The sequence below is a fragment of the Rhinoderma darwinii genome, chromosome 1 (assembly GCF_050947455.1).
Source record: "Rhinoderma darwinii isolate aRhiDar2 chromosome 1, aRhiDar2.hap1, whole genome shotgun sequence".
Taxonomy (NCBI): Eukaryota; Metazoa; Chordata; class Amphibia; order Anura; family Rhinodermatidae; genus Rhinoderma; species Rhinoderma darwinii.
This window is the reverse complement of record NC_134687.1, coordinates 527561652-527575776: the sequence shown is the minus strand read 5'-3', so window position 1 is coordinate 527575776 and position 14125 is coordinate 527561652. Positions and strand designations below refer to the sequence as shown.

The 14125-nt window shown below is 40.4% G+C and overlaps 1 protein-coding gene across 8 annotated transcripts in view; it reads left to right on the top strand.

The window, feature by feature from the left end:
- The window catches only part of PAM (peptidylglycine alpha-amidating monooxygenase), a 223999-nt gene that overhangs the window by 20452 nt on the left and 189422 nt on the right, over positions 1-14125 (top strand). For 4 of the 8 annotated variants that reach the window (XM_075836992.1, XM_075836985.1, XM_075836979.1 and 1 more), the window contains exons 1-2: positions 4188-4295; positions 6742-7210. In XM_075836992.1, coding sequence (XP_075693107.1) covers positions 7119-7210 — 92 coding nt within the window. In that variant the 5' untranslated portion in view covers positions 4188-4295; positions 6742-7118. Of the gene's footprint in view, positions 1-4187; positions 4296-6112; positions 6194-6214; positions 6275-6376; positions 6482-6741; positions 7211-14125 lie in introns of those variants that run through there. The other 4 variants (XM_075836949.1, XM_075836963.1, XM_075836971.1 and 1 more) reach the window with 4 other exon arrangements.

Below are 14125 nucleotides of genomic sequence, written 5' to 3'. Positions count from 1 at the left end.
TATATTATGTAGTTTGGCTAATAGGAGCATTCAAACAATACAGTGGACTCATAGTTGAGCCTGGTGTATTTATGAGGGAAGCGCTCCCGCCGCCCCTCTCGGCAGAGATTGAGAGATGGCTGCTGTATCTGCATACATAGTACCCCTTCAATAACTGTCAGGAGGGGAGCGATCCCATCCTAGAGATTAAGTGTACACTGTATTTTTTAAATGCTTCGAATAGCCAAACAACACAACATTTTTTTGTGTCATTTTGGCTATTGGGAGAGCGGACCTGTCCCCATACTATGCTGCCCTTGTATAGGGGTAGCATAGTCTGATGTCAAATCCACTGTAATGCAGAAAGACCATACACGTGGAAGAGACTGAGCACCTCCTATTTTCAAACTATAATATAGTTGATATCTATTGTAGGGAAAAAAACTTTATTTTTAGAGCTATTTAGGTGGATTTTTCTGCAGACAATTTTAGCAGTTGGTTTGCTCTGTGCATGTTTAGGCAGATCCGGATTACATTGTCCTGCAGGATATTTCACTGACCAAACTGGTTTCTCCGAGTAAGAACAGAAAACAACAATTTTTTATCCGTATGCTAAATTACTATATTAAAAGGAAAGATTGTAGGTCCGCATCCTTTAAAAGTCATAAAACTTTCACACGCAATTGTCATTTTATTTTTACGAGCCAAACACGAGTCTTCCTCTCATTTTTAAATAACCGCCCAACATATTCTTTGCCTGTAATGTGCATCATTGGACAATTATTAGACTTTACTACATATAGTCAGTTTGTTTTGTTATTCTTTGCATAAGAAACAGGAAAATAAATCTTTCATTCTGCGGTTTATTGATCTGTTATTCTTATGTTTCCCTCTTTGGAATAGGATATGGGTTTTGTTGGTTCATCCCTGATGCCCAGCTCATTAACACACACTAGTCCTTCTCAATGAGTTAGAATATCATCAAAAAGTTAATTTATTTCAGTAATTCAATTCAAAAAGTGAAACTCATATATTCTATAGATTCATTACACACAGAGTGATCTATTTCCAGCATTTTTTTCTTTTAATGTTGATGATTGTGGATAACAGTTAATGAAAACCCAACATTTAGTGTCTCAGAAAATTCTAATATTATATAAGCCCAATTTCAAAAATTATTTTTAATACTGAAATGTAGGCCTACTGAAAAGCATGTACAGTATATGCACTGAATACTTGGTCTGGGCTCCTTTTCCATGAATTACTGCATCAATGCAGCGTGGCATGGAGGCGATCAGCCTGTGGCACTGCTGAGGGGTTATGGAAGCCCAGGTTGCTTTGATAGTGGCCTTCAGCTCCTCTGCATTGTTGGGTCTGGTGTCTCTCATCTTCCTCTTGACAATACCCCATAGATTCTCTATGGGGTTTAGGTCAGGCGAGTTTGCTGGCCAATCAAGCACAGTGATACTGTGGGTATTAAACCAGGTATTGGTACTTTTGGCAGTGTGGGCAGGTGCCAAGTCCTGCTGGAAAATGAAATCAGCATCTACATAAAGCTTGTCAGCAGAGGGAAGCATGACGTGCTCGAAAATTTCCTGGTAGACGGCTGCGCTGACTCTGGACTTGATATAACACAGTGGACCAACACTGTTGCTCAGTGGTCCAAGGTCCTGTTTTCAGATGAAAGTAAATTTTGCATTTCATTTGGAAATCAAGGTCCCAGAGTCTGCAGGAAGAGTGGAGAGATACTCAATCTAAGTTGCTTGCGGTCTAGTGTGAAGTTTCCACAGTCAGTGATGGTTTGGGGGGCCATGTCATCTGCTGGTGTTGGTCCACTGTGTTATATCAAGTCCAGAGTCAGCTCAGTGTCTACCAGGAAATTTTAGAGCACTTCATGCTTCCCTCTGCTGACAAGATTTCATTTTCCAGCAGGACTTGGCGCCTGCCCACACTGCCTAAAGTACCAATACCTGGTTTAATAACCACAGTATCACTGTGCTTGATTGGCCAGCAAACTCGCCTGACCTAAACCTTATAGAGAATCTATAGGGTATTGTTAAGAGGACAATGACAGACACCAGACCCAACAATGCAGACGAGCTGAAGGCCGCTATCAAAGCAACCTGGGCTTCCATAACACCTCAGCAGTGCCACAGGCTGATCACCTCCATGCCACGCCGCGTTGATGCAGTAATTCATGCAAAAGGAGCCCCAACCAAGTATTGAGGGCATATACTGGACATACTTTTCAGTAGGCCTACATTTTGGTATTAAAAATTATTTTTGAAATTGGACTTATATAATATTCAAATTTTCTGAGACACTAAATTTGGGGTTTTCATTAACTGTTCCCATAATCATCAACATTAAAAGAAAAAAAATGCTGGAAATAGATCACTCTGTGTGTAATGAATCTATAAAATATATGAGTTTCACTTTTTGAATTGAATTACTGAAATAAATTCACTTTTTCATGATATTCTAATTCATTGAGAAGGACTAGTATATACCCAAGCAGGTATTAGGTAAACATAATTTTATTTATTTATAGGTCCGGTAAGTAAACCAAACAATTGTATGGTCGTAAATGTCTTTTCTTGAATGCTAAAGGAGCCTTGTCACTTATTTTTGGCCAACTTCATTGATGAATCCAACTAGCGGACATGTAGTAGACATATGATTGGTAGTGACTCGTAGATTTGACTAAGCAAACATTGTATACGGTCATCACATTTCTCTATTAAATCATCCCGACCCTAGCAACTAACCCTAATGAATAACTAGGCAGCGCTGTGATGCAGCAGATGTTTCCTGTTTACATCACATTTTTACAATAAGTGACAATCAGAGCCGAATACTTCAGTCAAGATTAAATATTCTTTACTCCTAGTGTACAAGTAATAGCACCTGCCATCTTCCTGTTCCTAGAGGCAAGGCTTAATAGGAGCAAGTAAAATTTGCAATTAACTGCAATACATTAATATTGCACCAGCGATGTAACGATCGCTGGTTCAGGTTCCCTAGGGGGACTAATTAAAAATAGTTAAAGGGATTGTCCCCAGAACCAAGCTCAGTACATATATACAGCACCAGAACAAAGCTCAGTACATATATACAGCACCTGAACAAAGCTAAGTACATATATATCAGAGCAACCAAGCTCAAAACACACACACACACACATATATATATATATATATATGTACTGAGCTTTGTTCTGGTGCTGTATATATGTACTGAGCTTGGTTCTGGTGTTGTTTATATGTACTGAGCTTGGTTCTGGTGTGGTATTATATACTGTATTGTACTGAGCTTGGTTCTGTATATATGTATCGAGCTTTGTTCTGGTGCTGTATTTATGTACTGAGCTTTGTTCTGGTGTTATATATATATATATATATATATATATATATATATATATATATATATATATATATATATATATATGTACTGAGCTTTGTTCTGGTGCTGTATATATGAACTGGGCTTGATCCTGGCGCCGTATCTGTGCATTAGCCGGGAGAGTTGTCGTGGCTTACTGTGTACGCCGCACTGTCCTCCACCCTTCTCATGTGCACAGCCTAACTAAATGGGCTGAGCATGCTTAGGATATTGAATGTGCGCATATAGGCCTATACGTAATGGGTGAGTTTAATATAATGTGTGGGTAGGTATTATTAGAATCATTTTCAATGGCGCTATACACCGCAAAATACCGTGAACCCCCCCCCCCCCCGCATGTCTTCGTCCGAAAAACAGGGAGCCTGTTGTTAAAAATTTTAATCCCACCCCTGATCTCCCGTAATATTGTGTGCTCATACAAAGAGAAATAAAACAATATATGATATACAGAGAGAGGGTTTTTTTTTTTTTTTTCGCAAAAACCATAGATTACATTTAATAACATTTCACTTGGCAAACATAGTAAACTACGAGTTAACAGTGAAATAGCATCAATGACTAAAAAAATACAAGGTTCATTGCTATTGTATAAAAAATATGAGCTTACAATTCAGAAACTACACACTCCGTAAGCATTTCACATACTAAAAATAAAACCCTAGCGCATCTATCTATAGTCAGCCCTGCACGCTTCCCTTTCTCCTCTCAGCTGTCTGAAGAAAGTTCTCAAATAAAGTTCGCTACACTTTGAATAATTCTTTTCTTCCCGCAAGTCCTTCTGGGAGTTGTAGTTTTCACTGTCCGTGCTGCTTCCTTGTCTAAATGCACGTAGACCCGCAGCGAGAAAAAGAAAATCAGGTCAAGCGTGAGGAGCAGCGAGGTCTTGGTGCCTGGAAGCACGCAGACTAGGAGAGGTGAGCAGGATTTGGGGGTGTCCTTCCCGTATAATCCCGGTGGGGCAGACGAGGTCGGGGGGTGCTAGGAGCTAACTGCGAGTTCATGTCCTGTGATTTTTAAAAGTTGTGGTCATGAGGCAGCTCCTCCTGTCAGTGCCAGTCTCACAGAACGTTGGCATTCGCTGTAAGCCAGTGTAGCACTAAAGGGCACTATTCATCCACTTGGTTTGCCAGTCTTGGTTAAAGGGTGTGCTTACCTTTTCTATTTACTCACATCAATGTACTGTACCCTGTGTACAGATTGGCACGCTGTTCACCTGGCATTAACCCTTTCTGATCACTGCAGTTAATAAGTGCCATGTACATTACATCCAACTTTGGTGGGTAAGTTTCCCTTTATCTGTTCATGGGAAGACTAATGCCAGGAAGATCTGATCACGAAGACTAAAACAGCCACTGTGTGGGCAAAACTTGGGCACAGTCTATGATGGCTCTCAGAAAACGAGTGAAAATGGGTTTGATATGTTGAATGTATTCAGCCTTTACTTACAATTACTGTTCATGGTCTTGCCTGGCTAAGTGACAAGGCATCTTGTGCATCTGTGGCATCACTAATCGTCTTCCTTGGCAAGACGATCAGTATATTGTTGTGGGTGTTAACTCTTGCCACTCATATGAGTAAACAATTGTCACTTTACATTCAGCCAACTAGCTCTGGGCTCTCGCACCGACACTGGTCCAGGATTCCTTTATATTGCAGCTCTCAGCCACATGGGCTCATTACATTTATTCAATGTGGTCTTCCTGGCATATATCCCATTCAGTTACCTCTACACCTATGTGTGGGTGAAGTGACGGGGCTGTTACCGGGGTACCAGAGAGACCCAATAGTTTGGGATGCGACTTTAAGCTGAACGATTATCTGACCTCTGGCCGGACTCCATAAGGCCAGGATCAGACGTGCGTTTTTACTGCAGTTTTTGTCTCTCGTTTTATTTTTATTAGCCAAACACAGCAATGGACAGAAAAAAAGGAGATGCGTAAATCTTTTCTTTAGGGCACATTCAGACGTGGCGGAATTGCTGTGGAATTTCGCTGCGGACAGTCGGCAGTGGAATTCTCCAGCGGCCGTTTTTTACAGTTTCAATACATTTTGAGGCAAGTTAGTTTCAGACGTTGCGGAAAACTCCGCTGCGGACCATAGGCTGCGGTGCAGAATTTCCCCTCCGCAGCATTCACTTTCTGTGACGGAGAAGAAGCGGAATTTCACTGCGTATTTCAGCTTTTGCAATGCAAAAACTGAAATCTGTGGCAAGTCCGCTGTCTTTTCTGCAACGTCTGAATTACCTGTCAAATATGCAAATGTTGATGCAGATTCGTTGTAACATTTGCTGCGGAAAAATTGTGCCACGTCTGAACGTGCCCTTATACCGTTCCATCCTTTTGGATCCAAAAAACTAAGCCAAAAACTGCACCAACTACTACCTAAAACCTTGGGGTGTGTGATCCTGGTCTTAATAAGGTTAACTGTGAAAGGTTGGGAAGAAAAAAGATCGGTTTAAGTTTAACCTAAGTAATTTTTTTGTAACTAATTATCCTAACAAATTAGGTGAATACTTCTTTAAGGAGTAATATGTGTGACTACTTTATGTTGTAGTCAACCCACTAGTGACTATTTTTATTTTTCTGGACTTGCTCCATTGTGTAAATTCCCCAATCTATGGATTGATGTGGGTCCAGCTGCGTCCATGTTTGCCTGCTGCTTCTCTCATCTTTTCCTATCTCAGATCAGTTTGGTCACGTCACAGGTCCCCCTACCGTCATCACAAAATAATGGTGGGAGTTCCTCTGTGTATGTAGATCCTCCTCTTTCCATTTCCAGATTGTATAGGAACTGAGGAGTGGGGGGAACAGAGGTGAGTGCTTTGTATTACACCAGAAATGTCATTTCTACTCCTCCTCGCATCATATTCAAGGTCCAATGTTCAAGTCATCAGGTTACAAGATTCAATATTGTGTCTTTGAGTATATTTATTTTTATATATTTGTATAGTATTTGCAAACAATGAGCGTGTTTGCTTTTCTTTTCCTTTGATAACATCTACTTAGATTTGGAGTTCTTGGGTTCACACTACCTCTGATTATGTATCTCTGGATTGTGCCCTCCTTGCCTCTATATTCTCTGTTGAGGGCAGTCTACAAAGGTATATATCGATGTGTAACTTGCTGCTAGTTTTAGATAATGTAGCCATGCCAAACCAGGGATGTTGCAATAGACGGCTCTATCATTGTGGACTGCTGGCTCAAGCCAGGACTGTGTGAGTGAAAAGAGATAGCAGCATGTCGTTTTTTTTTAATGGGGTTGGGCTTAAGGTTCTCAAAGAGCAAATGTATTGAGGAACGTCAGCAGGGATTTGCTGAGGACTAATGGTGTAATATGCATTATGTGCCCCTCTCTTTGCAGCCTCCCAATGAAGACCGATGCTGGTAATTGCGTGATGTCACACAAAGGGCTCTGTAATTGTGGGTGATCAGCAGAGCAGCAGGGTGCAAGCCCCTGGAGGCGATTGGCATTAAACTTCTACTCTGTCACATTGTCCTCACTTTATAAAGAGTTATACAGCAAGAAAACCAATCGGAGTCTGACTATTTCTGGATAATCATAGACAACTGTATTGTCTTGTCCCCAACCAGAGGAGACGGATGAGCGGTCACCTGCTCTTGGACACCTGAAGGACTGTCATTAATGGACTAGTGGATTGACAGCGCTTTCTAATTGCCTGGATTACAACACTGCCTTCAATTTCCTCCTGCAATAGGAGCTGGAACAGCAGGGTGGACATGGCCAGCATTATTAGCAGTTTCATGATACTCTTTCTTATATTACAAGACAGCTGTTATTCTTTCAGGAGCCCCCTCTCCGTATTTAAAAGGTGAGTGCTGCATCTATACCTTGTTCATGCTTATCATATATCATGTACATCATGGCAGCTATTGACATTTTTTTATTTCAAAATGTAAATATTTTTTATAGTATTCAATAAATGATATTATTATTCACATTGTCACTTTTAGAGAGTCTTTCATATGATCGCCCGTGACGAATATTTGCCTTAATACCTTAAGCCCTAATTCTGCTCAGAACCGAAAAAATTGATGTTTAATTGCTTGGAGTATCCCAATTCACTCCAAGGGCTTCCTGAACTCCGATTGGGGGGGGGGGGGTGTTTGGCAGGGTCCTTAATTTGAAGAACTGCCGTCACTGTTGGGTTTTCTTTTTCATATCAAAATAGCGAGTCTGTAAGGTTAATGGTTATCCTTTTTTTTTTTTTTTTTTTCCTCCCTCAAACTGTTGTTTAAGTACAAAAAAAGAAAACCATGACCACAATCTTACTAGCCGAATATTTCCCCATATCTGAGTTCTGTAGGCACTGGTCAGTGTGACTTGAGGGAAGTGAGATATTTAGATTTTATTTTTAGGTTTTGAGTGTTATGTGTACATATATAGTCTTGTGTCATTGTAGTACTTCATTTTATGATGTAAATATTTTATACTGTGTAGATCTGTCAATATATATATATATATATATATATATATATATATATATCTATCTATTTCTACTGTCAGTCTGCTTCTATAATGTTTTCTTCCCAGCTTCTTTAGAATCCACACTCCTTGAAATGCCACTTTGCCAGCATATGCTGCCTGCTTTCGTTTGGGTAATCACCCCTTAATATGAAATTTGTCATCTGATACCAAGAAAATTGTATTTAAATCCAAGCCTTGGTTTCATCCTGAGATTCTAAATGCATCTATCTCCATAATCATGGCATTAAATATTTATGTGTGCATATATAATTCACCACAGTGCCCAGAATATTTCTCTCCGTATGCTACCACCTCTTCCCATTGTGAATGTTCTCCACCTTCCATTACTCATATTCGGCTTGGGATAAAACGCTTGTTTTGCTACTCAAGCCTTAAAAAAAATTAAAATTTTAGGAAGTATTTTCTGTCCTAGCTTTATTACCAGCACTATGCATCAACGTAACAGGGGAAAGTTTGGCATTGTGTTTACTTTCTCTAAGTATGTTTGTATCCGTAGACTTCCATATGTATCTGTGGGTCTATATATACATATGTGTGTGTCGAAGGAATCGCAACATGATTAACAAATGCCCTGTTTCTGTACCTCTGCCCAAGGTAAAGCCATTTTATTTGTAGTACTGGTTATCCAAATAGACTCCACCGAGAAAAATTACTACATTATAGGTTCTCTATTTTGCCCCTACTATTTATTTTATTGGAATTGCTGTTCCTATATTATTTTAACAACATGGAAATGACACGATAAAATAGAACAGATGTCACACTTCAGATATGTTTATCGTGACGTGTTTCTTTCTCCAGTATGAAACTCACCAATATAAGAAGTCATAGGGCAACTTTTCTTATTCTGCTTACGCCAGTTTACAACCCTTTTCATGATGTATCCGTTACATGGATGCCATTATAGCCTATTGGTGATGGATGACACTGTTTGGCATCCATCTAACACGTTGGTCACCCAGAGGCTTTAATGGCATCCGTATAAAGAGGCTCTGTCACCAGATTATAAGTGTCCTATCTCCTACATAATGTGATCGGCGCTGTAATGTAGATAACAGTGGTTTTTATGTAGAAAAACTATCATTTTTGACCAAGTTCTAAACAATGTTTAGTTTTATGCTAATTTGTTTCTTAATAGACAACTGGGCGTTGTTTTTTTTTTTTACTTTTTACCAAGTGGGCGTTGTGAAGAGAAGTGTATGACGCCAATCAGTGACCAATCAGCGTCATACACTTCTCATTATTCCAGCCCATTGTTACAGTGTGATTGTTTGGTGAAAGAAGCTGGGCTGGAACAATGAGAAGTGTATGATTCTATTTTGTCTATATGATGCTGATTGGTCACTGGTCAGCATCATACACTCCTCTTCACAACGCCCAGTTCGTAAAAAGTAAAAACACACCCAGTTGTCTATGAAGAAACTAATTAGCATAAATCTAAAATTTGTTTACTGCACTTTTGCTTCCGTCAAAAAAATGGAAGCCTAGCGAACGGAGGCAAACGGAACGCATCTGAAACAAAAGAATTACTATTGAAATCAATGGTAATTTTAACGTAAGCAATGCTTTCCGTTTGGACTCTCATTCATCTCCGACGGAAGAGAGCTAAACTGAGTTTTACAGTAGTGTGAATTTAAAGAGGCTCTGTCACCAGATTATAAATGCTCTAACTCCTACATAATCTGATCGGCGCTGTAATGTAGATAACAGTGGTTTTTATTTTGAAAAACTATCATTTTTGAGCAAGTTATGAGCAATTTTAGATTTATGCTAATTAGTTTCTTAATAACCAACTGGGCGTGTTTTTACTTTTTACCAACTGGGCGTTGTGAAGAGAAGTGTATGGCGCGGATTGGTCACTGATTGGTCTGCGTCATACACTTCACAACGCCCAGTTGGTAAAACGTAAAAACACGCCCAGTTGGTCATTAAGAAAACGAATTAGCATAAATCTAAAATTGCTCATAACTTGCTCAAAAACGATAGTTTTTCAAAATAAAAACCACTGTTGTGATCTACATTACAGCACCGACCAGATTATCTAGGAGATAGGGCACTTATAATCTGGTGACAGAACCGCTTTAAACTATTAACGGATAAGTCATGAAAAGCTATTGAAATGCTCATGACCTATCTTTTTGACAGATACCATACAGTGGAATCCATTACTTATAGGCTACCTTGTTAAAAAAAAGTTTAACCTATATGTTTTTTTTTTTAATGGACTCTGCAAAATGTAATAGCGTAGTCTACTACGTTATTCCATATCCTTTTTTTGTGGTATACTAATGTATATGGTCCAGATGGAGGCCAAATAGTTTCTTTTTTGCCCTCCATCTGACAAGAGAGTCCTAAGGATATGTTTAGCGTGCATGTCAGGAGCTTTCCTGTAAACAAAAAACGTGATGTGAACTATATAGTTTGATGTTTGTACTTTCAATTCTAAAGCCAAAACTGGATTAAAGCGTCTCTCCGCTCAATATTCTGCCATATGTAAGGGCAGAATATTACAGGGACTGGTCCATTCTACTATTAATCAAAATGGCGCAGAAAATTATTGTGCCGTTTGGCTAATCGGAGGGATCAAAGAATGCACCATACTCCTAGTTAGGATTTGGGTGTATTCATGAGAAGAGTGCTCCACCTGCCCTTCCCTGCCCTTCCCTGCCCTCTTCACAGTGATTGAAGGGTGCTATGTATGCAGATACAGCAGCCAGCCTTCAATCTGTTGAGAGGGGTGAGGGTGTGCTCCGCCTATGAATCCACTGGAATCCGAACTATGACTGCGGGGGAATTTTTTTTTCTTCGCTCCTATTCGCGAAACAGGACAAATATATATAATTTTTTGTGGGGTTTTTTTTTGTGCCATTTTGGCTAATAGGAGAACTAACCCGTCCCCATAATATATTGCTTCTACATAGATCAGCATATTCAGCTGTTAGATCAGCTTTAATATACCAAAAAGGTTAAAGGGAATTTCTCAACATGTAAAGTAACTGCATAGCCAGAGGCATGGCTAATGGGCAGGGGCCCTGGGAATCACTTACAGCCTACTTCACGATGAAATTTTTTTACTTTGGGACCACAAAGGGGCACTGTCACCATCTGGGGGCACAAAGGAAGCACTATTATCTTGTGGAGGCACAAAGTGAGCTCTATTACCTTGTTGGGGCACAGAGGGAGCACTATTATCTTGTGGCGGCATATAGGGGGAACTTTTTACCTTGTGGGTGCACAAATAAAGTAATATTACCTGGTGAGGGCACTTTTCAATTGTGAGGGGGCTTATTACTTTGGGGGCACAAAGGTGGATTTTTACTATGCGGCACAAAGTGGGACTATTACAGTGTGGGGACACAAAGAAGGGCAATATTACTGTGGGGCACAAAGGGGGATGTTATTTTTTTACTCTGTAGGAGGCAGCTATCATGTTGTTGAGGGTATTATTACTGTAATGGGGCACAAAGGAAAGCGCCATTACCGTGGACCACGACTGGTGGCTGTGAAGGGTACTTGTGCGTGGAGGAGGCAAGCTGAATTGTTTCCTCAGAACTTTTAGCCAGACAACGGAGCATATGGCTAGGATATTCAATCACTTACTGATCGCTGCTGTATGTAGGTTCCTGTATTAGTCTCTGCTTACAGAAGCCTATGCAGGAGTAATTCCTGGCGCCGTCATATGACTGCTGCGGTGTGCTCTCCCTGCCCAGCAGGGGATTTGTTTGACCACTGCTGCCAGGAGATATGGAGCTAAGTGCTGTCAGTAACAGCATCCAGCCCCAAGCATTCGGCACTGGATGGAAGCACCCACCAGCCAAACCTAATAAGCGTGGTGACCACGGCTGATCTTCTAGTCTCCATGGTGACTGAGTTTTGACTGTCCCTGGTCTAATCCGTATGAATTTAGCTTCGATCTGTTCAGTATTGGAAAGTATAATAAGGATGTTTTTTAGTTTCTATGACTTTTATATTCAATATTCAGTTTGCACCATCATTTGAAAGCATATTTTTGCTTTTTAATCGCCGTTTTATAATATAGTATTAATTTTTTCATGTGTTATCTATGGAATATTATTTGTTCGTTAAGGCTAACCATTTTTGTAGTATAAAAATAGGTACCATAAGTAGTTTACTTCTGTAACTATGACGAGAATGCAAGAAAATACACAATACATTTGTTCTATCGCATGAAATAATGTTCGCTTTTGGCTATGCTCACCTCACGTTTTTGGCTTACGTTTAGCAAATACGCTAGAAAAAGCTCCAGATGTATATGTTGAACATAAGCTGTGACGGATGGCTAACAGCGGCATCCGTCACCCGTAGAGTATTATGGGATATACTTCACGGTGACTCTCATGACCATTTCATGATGTAACCGTTAAATGGAAGCCATAATAGCCCATGGGTGATGGATACCACTGTAATGCAGCCGTTACAGGCATTCGTCACCCAAAGACTATTCTGTCATCCGTTTAACGAATACATCGCGAAAAGCCCATGACGTTAAGGGTATGTTCACACGCTTTAACCAAAAACGCCTGAAAATATGGAGCTGTTTTCAGAGAAAACAGCCTCTTGATTTTCAGGCGTTTTTTGAAGCTGAAAATGAAGCTTCTTTTAATTTGGAGCTTCATTTGAGGCGTTTTTCATAGTGTTCAATGGAAATACAGCTCCAAAAAACGCCTCAAGACATGACATGCTAGTTCTTTTTACGGAGCGTCTATTTACACTCCGTTTTTTAAAAACACGCGAAAAAATATGCACCGTATGCACTAAATGCTGTTTTTCACATTGATTTCAATGGGCAGATCTTTGTAGGCGTTCAGCTTCCGTTTTTCGAGGCATAAACGCCCCCAAATACGCCTGAAAACACTGAGTGTGAACATACCCTTACACTTAAAGAGGCTCTGTCACCAGATTTTGCAACCCCTATCTGCTATTGCAGCAGATCGGCGCTGCAATGTAGATTACAGTAACGTTTTTATTTTTAAAAAACGAGCATTTTTGGCCAAGTTATGACCATTTTTGTATTTATGCAAATGAGGCTTGCAAACGTCCAACTGGGCGTGTTTACAGTAAAAGTCCAACTGGGCGTGTTTACAGTAAAAGTCCAACTGGGCGTGTTTACAGTAAAAGTCCAACTGGGCGTGTATTATGTGTGTTACATCGGGGCGTGTTTACTTCTTTTACTAGCTGGGCGTTCTGACGAGAAGTATCATCCACTTCTCTTCAGAACGCCCAGCTTCTGGCAGTGCACAGACACAGCGTGTTCTCGAGTGATCACGCTGTGTCGTCACTCACTTCCTGCCCCAGGTCCTGCATCGTGTCGGCCACATCGGCACCAGAGGCTACAGTTGATTCTGCAGCAGCATCAGCGTTTGCAGGTAAGTAGCTACATCGACTTACCTGCAAACGCCGATGCTGCTGCAGAATCAACTGTAGCCTCTGGTGCCGATGTGTCCTCGCTCGTCTGACACGATGCAGGACCTGTGAGTGACGACACAGCGTGATCTCTCGAGAACACGCTGTGTATCTGCACTGCCAGAAGCTGGGCGTTGTGAACAGAAGTGGATGATACTTCTCGTCACAACGCCCAGCTAGTAAAAGTAGTAAACACGCCCAGATGTAACACACATAATACACGCCCAGTTGGACTTTTACTTTAAACACGCCCAGTTGGACTTTAGCAAGCCTCATTTGCATAAATATAAAAATGGTCATAACTTAGCCAAAAATGCTCGTTTTTTAAAAATAAAAACGTTACTCTTCTCTACATTGCAGCGCCGATCTGCTGCAATAGCAGATAGGGGTTGCAAAATCGGGCGACAGAGCCTCTTTAACAGAGGCCTGTGATTTATGCCATACAGTGGCATACATCACCCGCAGGCTTCTATGTTAAAACCAAAAGTATACTACATGGTATACTTTTTTTTTTTTTTTTTATATGCATGATCCATTTGCATAAAAAAAAAACTTATTCTGTTACGGTATTCCTTACATTAAAAGAGAAAAATAATCTGTATACTGACAAATACCAGCCCCATGGAGGCTAGAAAGATACTCCCTTTGGCCTCCAACGGGCTAATGGAGCTCTCTGGACACATTTAGCATTTATGTCAGGAGCATTCCTGATGTACACACTAAACATAGGGCCAAAACATGATGTGACTAGAGCATGTGTTGTAATATTTATCAAACTGCAATGATATCTTATTTAAAACATAGGTTCAGTTTG